We start from the raw sequence: 12,475 nt of genomic DNA, 5'->3' as shown, positions 1-12,475 counted from the left end.
AGTCCCTGTATGTGGAGGGGTGCCGGACATTGGGGGTGTACTGGGAGCGATTACCTGGTAGCAGTGTTGTAACTGCCTTTTCTCTAACTGCTCCCAGTCCCGTGCCATCTCCACACTTATACAAAGGGACGAAGATAACTACATTTGAAAGACTGTTTATTACAAGACGACTACGGAAACACAACTAGACATGACGAACTCGATACGAAGACTGATTTTCACACCACAGCAACACGCACATGCACCAACATGACGTACACACGACGTACACAAAATAACTTACTACAACAGCAGTGCCGGATTCTTGCTTACTCTGCATGTGCCGGTGGGAAATAGAAACGAAAACCGAGTCACAGGCACATACTTCATTATGATGCTAGCAGGAGTGACTTGGGAAGTTGAGTGAGGCGTATTCCTGTACCTAAACAAAAACTTGGAGATGACGTCAGTAATAGGATCGGATGACTTGCGCAACTACTTCTTCATTTCTAGAACATGTCGTTCTACCTGACCGTTCAACGCTGGGTGATATGGTGGCGTCTTCTTACACCGGATACCGTTCTTTTCGCAGAACACTGCAAAGAGGGAGGAGGTGAATTGAGGACCATTGTGCGATACCATCATGAGCGGTATGCCCACATAGCTGACAAATCGACGCAAGCAGGATAGTGTTTCCTCGGTTGTTGCAGATTTACCAAGAACAAAGACATCAGCCCACTTGGAGAAAGTGTCTACAATCAACAAGAACTGCTGTCCTGCATATTACGCAGAGTCAATGTGATCTCCCTCAAATGCTCGATTAGGATAAAGCCAATGATGAATGGATGCTTTGTCAGGCATGCGACTCTGCTGTTGACACAATTGGCAACTGGCTGCTAAAGTGTCTATGTTACTGTCAAGGTGCATCCACCAAAAGAACGACCTGGCTACTGCTTTCATCCTAGAAACGCCTGCATGCTCAGTGTGTAATTCTTGCAACAGACTGGTGCGGAAGACAAGTGGAATGACAACACGCATGCCCCAGATAATGCAGCCTTGTTCTACTGACAATTGCTCTCGGATATGATAATGCGTCATGAATTCATCTGGCACTTGTGCCGGCCAACCATTCTTACAGTCCATTCAGAAAAAGATGGACTTCTAGCTTTTGGCCATAAATGGGTCAAACGTTGAGTTTTTTTAGAATTTTTTCTGCAATCCCCTAAGGAATCCTCTTCCAATTATGTTTCTGAAGTCTATTTGTCTAAAAAGCAAGCCATAACAAGAATAGGATATCGGCCAGGTTTTGCCCCAAAAGCATTGAATTGGGAAAAACAATCAAAATCCAGGCCGTTTGACCCCACCTGCAACAGTGCATTGTGGGGTTCGAACCCCAGTTCAGGTACCCTTTTTGGACTCTTTTTCAAAGTTCAAATTTCGCAGCACTACACTGTGTACAATGAAATCACGACAAATCGCCAAATACGGGAGCTCGCCAGAGCCAGGGCCCATCTTTTTATGAATGGACTGTAATAAAGCGGGTCACCTTACTCAGTACCGGGTCATCCTGGGTTGCGATCCGCAAGTCAGCGGAATATCGTGACATGGCTCACGGTTCACGGACTTGGTGTAGTTGTTCAGCTGCTTCTCCTGGACACTAGAGAGGTTTGCAGGCAAACGGGACACACAATCGGCAACAACATTATCCACACCATTATTATGTTGTATAGAATACTCCTATTGACTGCCCTTCGCTGGAGTCTGGTGGTGGTGATGGCTGGAAGTTGGTCATGTTTGCCAAAGATCTTCAGTAACAGCTGATGGGCAGTTCTTTACTTCAATGACCATGCACATACATTATAACACTGGTTAACTCAATCTGCTCCTGCAGCTCTCACTCTCTCCCATATTTGTAGAATTCAAAGTGATGTAAATTACTTTCCAACTGCATAACCCACAGCCCTTGTTGGCGATGGTGCCATCGTGAGAATAAAGAAAAAAAACACCGACCAACTTTCATTCCATGTATTTCTTCAGCTCCCACTGGAACCCGCCATGAGTATGATTTTCAGAGGTACTGAGCGATGATTATGGGATGCAATGACTCATATAATACTGTTTTGCTGCTATGTCGCTTTGGTAAGAACCCTGAGAACGCATACCTTGTTCAGTAGTAGATGCACATGTAGACCATCCTGCTCACGATCTCACGAGGACGTGTCCCATATACATTGCGTTGTGACTGCCCGAGCGGAGCATGCGTCTCGGGAGCGTGCTTCAGAACGCAACTTGTTTCATGGTGCAGTCCTGCCACTAGTCACTTCAGCTTTGAACGCATTTCAGCTTTCATCACCTCCGGTGATGCGCATATAATGTGTTTCAGAATGTTTGTGTTGGTGTTTGTTTTGCATATATTTGCTCACAGGTCCTCCTACACCAACGGTGACATCAACCGTTACTGCTACCAGCATTGATTTGAAATTCAAAGTGAACACAGGTGATTATAATCTGCATCAGGTTTGTTATTCCTACCAACTCATTGCAACATCTGGCCAGGGTCCACCAGGGATGACGAGTGCTGCACAATGTGTTACTTCAGTCTCTACAGGAACTGCTTCTAACACTATAGCTGTGGATCAGTCTTCTGGTCCGAAGCAGCACCTTGTGACTGTAACTGTGAACAGTTTGGACCAGGATACAGAGTACAAATTTACTGGACTACACGTCACGAATGGTCTTGGTGACATGTCTAACGAGGCGACGGAAGTAACGGATACAACAAGCACAGCAGGTGAGTTTCTATGGATGCATCTTTGGTAATGGCCCACTTAAGTCCTGCAATCATTTACGGGTCTGTTCCTAAGGGCATGTTCGATTGGTAGGATCGGGATCCCGATCCACCGGATCCACTGGATTCGCACCCTTTCGATTGGTCGAATCCGGATCCGGATCCTTCGGATTTGGATCCGGTCAACCCACCTCGGGGAGCAGAGTTGACCGGATCCAACGGATCCAAATGTGACCTTTGTGCGTATATGGCGGGTAAAAATCATTTTTGTACACATTGTGGTACGCACACGTGGATGGAGATAGAGCTTGTTGACTTTTTGTACAACGCACGCGATGAGTACGACGTTCACCCTTTTGGGTGCCTTGTGAGCGCCATTTTCAACATGGCAACAGTCAAGGTCCAAGATAAAGTGTTCAGTTGAATCTGAAGGATCCGAGGGATCTGAGATCTGGATTCCGATCCCGATCCTTACCAATCGAACATGCCCTAAGAATTTGGGGGAAAGAAGCCGTCTGCTTTGTATGAATAATCATGAAGGTCTAGAATACACAAACCATTGGTGCAACAACAAATGTGATCGTATAATTCTGTCTAACCCGTGTTGAAATTTATTTCTAATAATCATGACCATGGTTCTGCCCAGGATGAGTTTTGTGCCTAGATTGTATTGTAAGGTGTTAGCACAGTATCTGTTGCGGTGCGACTTGGTCCCGCAACTAACCATCGTCAGGCAGACCACAAAAACCCAGAAACTCCTTTAATCGAGTTTACCACTCGTTTCCAACAAGAACACCAAAGAACACTCCGAACAACGATCGCCAAATCGCTGTCCTGGGCAAAACGTGCAGCGTGCGTGCATTTGGCTTGCGCTGCATGCATGCACACAACGACGTGGCATATGCGCATAGAGAGAAAATGCAGCGTACAGAAAATGCATGATCATCGTAGCTATAGAGATACTAAATATGGCGACTGCCAAAGTCCGCGTGCAGCGCGGAGTGCAGGTGCATGCAACGAAAAGAAAAGCAATAATTTGAATGCAGAACAAGCAGAAACTAATAATTACTTGCAATGTGCTGAATTGAAAGAATAAAGAATTGTTGATTACGGAGGCGAAAACAGTGTCTGTCAAGGGGTGCTTGCACCCAGCGACAGGGTGACAGCACACCCTGTCAGCGAGAGTAAGTTTCGCCAAGTAGATCGTAGCGGAGTTGTCGCGGATGGCGATAATGCAACGGATCAAGTACTAGTAAGTACATGTACATTGCAACCAATTAGTGTGTCAACAATTCTACTTATATAATACATTAGAACAATTCACAAGATATTCCGCTCGTGAACATGTCGTGGTACGAACACGCATAGCAATTACTGTATCATAAAATGTGTCTCGACGTAGACGTAACAGATATGCACTCGTGATGTAATTCTAACAGACTAACAAATAAATATTACACTCGCGAAATACATAGCAGTAATACGCAACGCACCAGTATTGCAAGCGACCTAGCATGTCTTGACAATACTGCCCTTGCAGCATGTGACAGTTCTGTACACAATTCGTAACTACAATACACTAATAGTATCAACGTGCAACATATGACAACATGAAAGGATAATGTTCAAGAGCACAGTCTCCTGTCCATTCTCCCCACCTTGATGAACCGCGGGGGGCTTCAACACAACGGACATAGCTTAGCAATAGGCCGCACAAGGCTCTTACCGGTTGCTAGACGCAGCTTCACCACTCGTACATGGTTATCCTTGCCGGGATAGACATCCATTACTCTTGCTAACGGCCATTGCCCACGTGGTGTATCGTTAGATGCCACTACCACCACGTCGTTGACCTTGAGGTCTGGCAGCTCTTGCCTCCATTTCTTGGCCGGGTTGAGAAGAGGTACCCACTCTCTCATTCAGCTAGTCCACACTTGACCAATCAGATGCTGCACAGCGCGCCAGCGCCTGCGCGGGCTGAAGCTACTTTCGCTGCAAGCTGGTGCGAACTGACCACCGACTTGGCCGATGAGGAAGTGGTTTGGCGTCAATGGAATGTCGTCCGACGGGTGAGCTGACTGATACGTTAGGGGACGCGAGTTGAGCATGCTTTCAGCTGAGGCGAAGCACGTTGCTAGCTCTTCATCGGTGATATCTGCTCGGGTGAGTATGGCGTAGGCTGCTCTCTTGGCGCTCTTGACCATAGACTCATGAATTCCTCCGAAGTGAGGTGCTGCTGGTGGGTTAAAGTGCCAAGTCACTCCAATAGCAGACAACTTGTTGGCTACTCGCTGCTGGTTGACTTCGCCGACCAACTGTTGCAGCTCATTGACTGCGCCGACGAAGTTGGTGCCGTTATCCGAGATGATATCTGTAGGGGTTCCACGACGACTGACAAACCGACTCAAGCAGTTGAGAAATCCATCGGTGGTGAGGTCGTTCACCAGCTCGAGATGAACTGCTCGCGTAGCGGTGCAAGTAAAGACAGCCATGTACCGCTTTCACTGGGCTCGTCCTCGACCCTGCTTCGTGAAGAATGGTCCGCAGAAATCAACCGCGATTGTAGCGAACACACTCAATGACGGCTTCGTACGGTGACTCGGTAGAGGAGCCATGACCTGCTGCAGGGTCTTTGCCTTCTGCCGTCAACACGCTTGACACTGCTGCTCATACTCACGAATAGCTTCTCTGACCGAAACTATCCAAAACCGTTGGCTGAGCGCTGCCAAGGTCTGATTGGTTCCACCGAAGTGAAACAGGAGGACGTGTGCTTGTTTCACTATCAAAGTGGTTACTCTGCTCGAGCGGGGCAGAATGATCGGGCACCTGGCATCATCCGAAATATGCTCTGCATAGCGTAACCGACCACCACACCTCAGAATACCATCTTCGTCGAGCTGCGGCTGTAAGCTGCTGAGCACACTCTTAGGGGAGATAGGCTTTCCCCGCTGTAGAGCCCTGATTTCCTCTGGGAAGGCTGACTGCTGGCACTGACGTATGATGACATACTCGGCGCTGCGGATCTCATCTACGGACAGGGGGCCTGACACTCGCTCAGTGTTCAGGCGTCTTGCGTTGCTTGAGAAGCGATTGATCCAGGCAATGACCCGGGCCAGCTTCAGGAGGCTGCTGTAGCGCTCTGGATCCAATGCGGGTAAGGCGGCGATCGCCAGATAACTGAAATGAGCTATCTCAACTGCAGGCTTCTTCAGCTCTGCCGCCGCTGTTGCTGACAATGCCTTTCCTGGGGACGGTGTGTGTAACCCGGACATGTCTGGACCACACCACCAGAACTGGGAATCTGCGAGCTGACTTGCAGACATACCACACGTCAACAGGTCGGCTGGGTTGCGGGTAGTAGCTACATGCTTCCACTGGTCGGGATCACTTGCTGTCTGAATCGTGCCGACTCTGTGGGCAACGAACGGCTTGTACTTTCGGCTCTGTCCACGAATCCAGTAGAGGACATCAGCACTGTCAGACCAGAACGTGACAGTACTCATCGTGAGATCAAGCGGAGGTAGAAGAGACTTCACTAGCTGCAAACCAAGAACTGCGGCCATCAATTCCAGCCTCGGAATACTGTGGACAGCAAGCGGGGCGACTTTCATCTTCGACGCGACGAGACGCATTGAGTCGCTGCCATCGCTGAACTGCTGCCGGATGTAGACGACTGCGCCGAACGCCTTTTCGGAGGCATCCACAAACACTTCCACGCTGCTAGTTGCTGTTGTCGCTGCTGATTGTCGCAGGCACCTCGGAATTTGAACTCTTTTCAAATCCGGTAGCTCGGCGCACCACGCTTCAGCTGCACTGACGAGATCCTCTGGCAAGTCTGCATCCCAATCGAAGCCTTCGATCCACATGGATTGGAACAGGACTTTGGCTTGGACGATGTACGGGGCTAGAAAGCCGAGCGGATCAAATATGGTTGCCAGAATACGCAGAAACTGCCGCTTTGTCAGACGTGTGAAATCTGGCACCTTGTACTGAAATGTAAACATGTCGATCTCGGCCTGCCAGAGGACGCCGAGCGTCTTGATGTTTGGCAGCTGTTCGTCCGTGAGCTCCAGTTGACTTGCCCGATCAGCTTGTGGGATCTCAGCCAGAACCTCCGCCGAGTTAGAGAGCCACTTCCGCGCGTGCATGTTCGCTTGGCCCCAGAGATCCGACAAATCCGCGTATAATGACTTGGCTGCTGCAGCATCAGGTGCTGACGTCATGCTATCATCCATGTATGTGGAGTCCAGCACGACACTAGCGGCTTGCGGCATATCTGAGCTGAGCGATCTGGCATACTGCTGCGACACGTACTGCGCTAGGAATGGCGAGGCATTGACTCCGAACACCACGTGCAGAATTCGTAAACTTCCGGTGGCTTACTTGGGTCTGTGCGCCACAGAAATCGATGGTAGCGCCGGTCGTCTGGATTTAGGCTGATACGGAGGTACATCTGGGCAATATCGCAGACCAGTGCGATCGGCTCACGACGGAATCTAACCAGTACGTTCACCAGGTCTTGCTGTAATTTGGGGCCGGGCAAGATGAAGTCATTCAATGACTTGCCGTTCGACTTCGCTGCGGCGTCGAACACGATGCGTACTTTTGTTGTGGTCTTGTCCGGCTTGACTATCGGGAAGTGGGGCAAGTACCACGAGTTTCCGTTGTTGACGTCTGCGGTGTCAACCCGGCGCACATAGCCCTGGCTGATGTGTTCCGCTATCGTAGCGGCGTAGACTTCTCCGACTGCTGCGTCTCGCCTCAGCCGCTGCTCGGTGTTGGCCAACCGCTTCAGAGCAGTGTGGTAGCTAGCATTAGCTCCGGGCGGGTGATCCTTCCATGGAATGCCAACACTGTATTGGCTTCCAATGTGCTTGATCGACTTTGCGACCGTCTCCTGTGCATGTCGCTCATCTGGGATTAGAAGTGCCGCTCCATCTGCCGCGGGCTGACTGTCTACTTCCCAGAACTTCCTCACCAGCTGAGTGAGGTCGGCGTCTGACTGAGTCATCAGACAATGGTGCACGCTGGCCGATACCCGGGAGTCTCCCGCCGTTTGACTGATGGGACCCACACATGTCCAGCCGAGTGGTGTTCTCCGGGCACTTGGCTCACCTGGACCACCGATGACTTCTTCTAGCGATACATGCAGGCTGCTGTTGTCAATACCAATCAGAAGGTCAACTGTCGACCAATCACTGAGCTTCGGGAACTGGACATTCTCCAAGTGTGGCCAGCTCTTCTTGACAATCTCCCAGTCTACTGGTGTTAGCGACCGAGATACTGCTGGTACAGTGTTAGCACAGATGTCCACGCTTGTCTTGTTGGTCAAGTCAGACAGTGTGACAGTGACTGGCATACTCTGAAACGTTTCTTGGTGCCCATTCAGAGTAGACATTGTAATCTTCTTCGTCTCTCCGCGGAGACCAAGTGCACCTGCGGCACTTGCGCTGATCAGCGTCTGCGTCGTGCCGTCGTCCAGGAACGCGTTGACCCGTATGGTCCGCTCGTTGTTGCTCAACAACACTGGCACAGTACGCAGTGACCCTGGTGCTGCGCTGACGTTACTCGCTGACATAACGTTGCCGACGTTGTGCCTTGAAGGTCGCTCCCCTTCAGTGGTGCAATCCGGTTCGCTGTGTACCTTGTCGAACTTCGGTTAACGATGCAGCAACCAATTGTGGGTGTCGCTGCACTTATCCACACCGCATTGTCTGGTTCTGGGACACTGCGCTCCACAGTGACCTGACCCAAGGCATCGATAGCATAGCCTTTTCTCTTTTGCCAGGTCCCATCGTTCATCCATGGTCTTTGCCTTGAAAGACGGACATTTCCAGACGGGGTGCTGCTCGCTGCAAGCGGCACAGCTCTCGCTCTTCTTCTCTGCTAGGAAGACTCTTCCGGACGACTCTGCGTTTCTCGGTTTCCGGTCATTGAAACCACCACGTCGCTGTCTGCTGCTGGCAGTACTGGCGATGCCGTCAATGGTTTCCGATGCTGTAGCCATTATTTCGGCTTCTCGGTTCACCCAATCTAGAAGAGTCGTCACAGATTCATTGGCATTGGTCTCCTGCACCCAGCGATGATACTGGACGAGGTTTTCCGTTGCAAGCTTCTTCTGCATACGTGTATACAAAGTACCCGTACAGAGTTCACTGGTCCTGCCGGTATCCGTCATTTTTACCACCGCCACCTCTAGCAAATCTGCAAACTTCTCAAAGTCTGCTGCTCTGTTTTTTACTGCAGGGAAGTCCTCTAGTTCTTGCATATGGACGGCTACCAACCTCCGCTGTCCGCCATACCTCTTCTCAAGCCGTCTGCGTGCCGCACTATATGCTGATGGCGTGAAACCCAGGTTTTGTACGACCGCCAGAGCTTCGCCAGACAGGTACTGCCTAAGTTGCAGCATCTTCATTTCTGTTGAAGTTGCCTGCTGATCAATGGATACATCAAAAGCCGCCTTCCAAGCCTCGTATTCCCGTTTGTCGCCGGCAAACGTGGCAATAGAAACTTTCTTCATGTGCTTGTTGATGTCTGTCTGTGGCTGACTTGTTCGCAGATACTGTGGCTGTTGCACGTTCTGCGGCTGATATTGTGGCGTATACGTCGATGGCAGCTGTTGCTGCTGCGGTAGGTACTGTTGCGACGTGTACGTGTATGACGGCTGAGACTGCTGCTGTTGCGGAGTGTACGTGTATGACGGCTGGAACTGCTGCTGTTGCGGAGTGTACGTGTATGCTGCCTGGGACTGCTGCTGCGGTGCATGTTGTAAACCACCAGTTCTCAATTGGGAAAGGCCTTCGCGCTTATGGCATTGTATTCGTTGAAATGTTGTATTTCGACTCCGCCGTACCGCTAATGTTGCTGCATGGCATACGCTATATGCGTTGTGTGCGTTTTGCTGTATACGCTGTTATGTCCAGTTTTATATGCTTATGTTTTGCATGTACGCTGTTTCTGCATGCTATAAATAGCTGGTGTTATTAGTGTTCATTGTTAATTATCAGATGAAGTGAAATATACTGTGTAAAGGAAAAGAGTTGTCCTCGTGCCGTGTGGTCGTACGATCCTGACAATTTAGAGAATCTTAGAGGGTTCATAACATTTGGCGACCACGCCAGGAAAGGAGCGAGCATGGCAGAGCAACTACACAATTTGGAAGCCAGCTTTATCGCCAATGGAGTTCGGTTAGGATTAGAAGGCGAGTTGTTGATGGAACATGTGGAGCAGAGGCTCCAACAGTACGAGGAGCGTGAGGAGCGCAGTGCCAGACGGCGAGAGGAGGCGCTCCGCACCGAGTTTGACAAAACACTAAAGGAGATTAACGAGCGCATCGCCAATGCGTATGAGGGTGATAGTAAAGCCGCGATGGGAGGTACAGAGGAAGCTCCCAGTAACAGCGGGGGGCGTCAACCGTTGATGAAAATCCCCTCATATGATGGAACGCAGCCATTGGAGCGTTATCTTGACCTGTTCGAGGACATCTGCTCCAAGAACGAGTTCGAAGAAAGCGAATGGCTGCTGCGACTGCGCATCGCGCTAGCGGGTAGCAAAGCGGAGAGGATATGTATTGGATGCAATAATTACGAGGAAGCGAAGCGAGAGTTGCTCGCCTCGCTCGGAAAGACTCCGGATAAAGCGTGGAAGACATTGCTGACAGGCAAGCAGCGGTCAGATGAGTCGTTTCACCAATACGTTGTCCGTGTTTGCCGAGAAGTAGAAGTGTGGGCCACACTCGCTATGACAGAAGATGGCGAGGTGGACACCAAGTATAGCGCCGATATAGGTAAAATGTCCCCGGTGCTGCAAGCAATGGCAAAGCAGGTAATCTTGGAGCAATGCGGACCTGAGATGAAGACGTACCTGGTCGAACGGCAGTGCTACGGGATGTCACTGCGCCAGGTACAGGAGCACCGCGCGTCTTACCAGGTCGCGCACGGACGACAGGGTGATACTGCCAGGAAGCCAGTAGAACGATCCGTGCCAAGGCCCACGGCGTCGGCACAGTGCATGGCGATATCGGTCGCAGATGCAGAGAAGCAGCTAAAGTCGCTGCCACTGGAAGGGAGAAAGGGTTTTCTGCAGCGAGAGAGACTCTGCTGGAACTGCCTTAAGTATGGCCATATGGCCAGAGAATGTCGGTCAGGCTCGAGATGCACGAAATGCCAGAGGAAACACCACCTGCTAATACATGAGGTGTTGGATAGAGCAGGTAACAGCCGGGAGAAACCGACTGAGATAGTTACGGAGAAGAATGTTGGGTCGTGCTGTCTACACTCGACAAGTGTGCGGCTGATGACCGGAGTGGCACGAGTTGAGGGAAGAACTCGAAACGCGAAGGTTCGCGTGTTCCTGGACTCGGGTGCTGAGGCGTCATTCGTGACTGCAGCGTTGGTGTCAGCAATCGATGCAGAACACGTTGGGGTTGAAAATGTAGAGGTGAAGCCGTTCGGCGCGGAACCAACCCAACAGCGCATGGATAAGTACGCCATCACGATCCAGGGTAGCTCCGCTAGCATTCGGGTACGCGCGTTCGTGAAACCAACGCTTGAGATGGACCTGAAGTGCGCAAGTCCGCAGACCATTGCCCAGTGGCACAGTTGGGGAGTAGAGCTGAGTGACAAGCCTCAACAAGGGACATCAGACGAAATACATATGCTGATTGGTGCAGACTATATCAACGCGGTACTGCACAGCAAGAAGGAAGTTAATGGTGAGACGGTGTGGAACACAGAGATTGGTAATGTATTATCTGGTCCAGCGTCTGCACCAAGTCGAAACAGTCAGCCGGTGACCGTGTCATGTGTCACAGCCCACATTGAACAACTATGGCAGTTGGATGAACCTCCAGAACAACATCAGCACCTGCCATCTTTCCCGCTATGTCGCCAGGGCAGCGGGTACCAAGTGGGTCTCTTGTGGCGAAATGAGCGTCGCCCAACGGATAACTTTGCTCAAGCTAGAGTCATCGCAACGCGGCTTCTTGAAAAGCTGAAGAGGAATGGGAAGCGTGCGCTCTATGATGATGTGCTGATCAGGGAGTACCGCGAGCTTGGAGCAATTGAGCTGGAGCCATGTGAGAGCGATGCCGGGTACTATGTACCGCATCATGGTGTATTCCGCGAGCACGCTGCAACCACGAAGTTAAGAGTGGTGTTCAATGCCTCGGCGACGGCTCCAGATGGCAAGTCGTTGAACGACATGGTTGACCCTGGACCGTCGCTATTGCCGAGTCTCGCAGGTATGCTATTACGGTTCCGTGAATATAAGAGCGCGCTGCAAGCGGACATCCGCAAGGCTTTCTTCATGGTCGCGGTTAATCCCGAAGACCGTCCGTACCTGCGTTTCTTGTGGCCCGGTCGAAGCGACAGCGATGAACTGTTTACCTGGAGGCTAACGAAACTGCCATTTGGCGTAAACTGCTCGCCGTACATGCTTACTGCGGTGATTCAGCATCACTTGAAGGAGCTACGGGCGTTGTCTGCACCCAAAGAGCGAGATCGTATTGATCTCTTGCTCACGAGTTTCTACGTTGACGATTTGGTCTCTAGTGTGTCAAATGCCTCGGAAGCCAAGGAGATGCAAGAGTTCAGCGTGCGTGTGCTTACGGATGCTGGCATGGAGTTACGCAAGTGGCGAGGCAACGAAATCCCGTGCGATCCAGAGGCCGGAGATAAAGTCCTCGGTCTGAAATGGAAAACCATTGAT

At 50.7% G+C, this 12,475-nt stretch overlaps 2 protein-coding genes across 2 annotated transcripts; both read right to left on the bottom strand.

The window, feature by feature from the left end:
• Positions 1–5,412: 5,412 nt before the first annotated feature.
• LOC135813154 (uncharacterized) lies at positions 5,413–7,041 on the bottom strand. Its single transcript, XM_065326372.1, has one exon. It carries the CDS (start codon positions 7,039–7,041, stop codon positions 5,413–5,415), a length of 1,629 nt encoding a protein of 542 aa, XP_065182444.1.
• A 44-nt stretch (positions 7,042–7,085) lies between these two features.
• LOC135813153 (uncharacterized) lies at positions 7,086–8,345 on the bottom strand. Its single transcript, XM_065326371.1, has one exon. The coding sequence runs from the start codon at positions 8,343–8,345 to the stop codon at positions 7,086–7,088; it is 1,260 nt and encodes a 419-aa protein (XP_065182443.1).
• Positions 8,346–12,475: the final 4,130 nt, after the last annotated feature.

Source organism: Sycon ciliatum, chromosome 3, assembly GCF_964019385.1.
Source record: "Sycon ciliatum chromosome 3, ocSycCili1.1, whole genome shotgun sequence".
In the NCBI taxonomy this organism is placed as follows: domain Eukaryota; kingdom Metazoa; phylum Porifera; class Calcarea; order Leucosolenida; family Sycettidae; genus Sycon; species Sycon ciliatum.
This window is presented reverse-complemented; position numbering and strand designations above follow the sequence as displayed.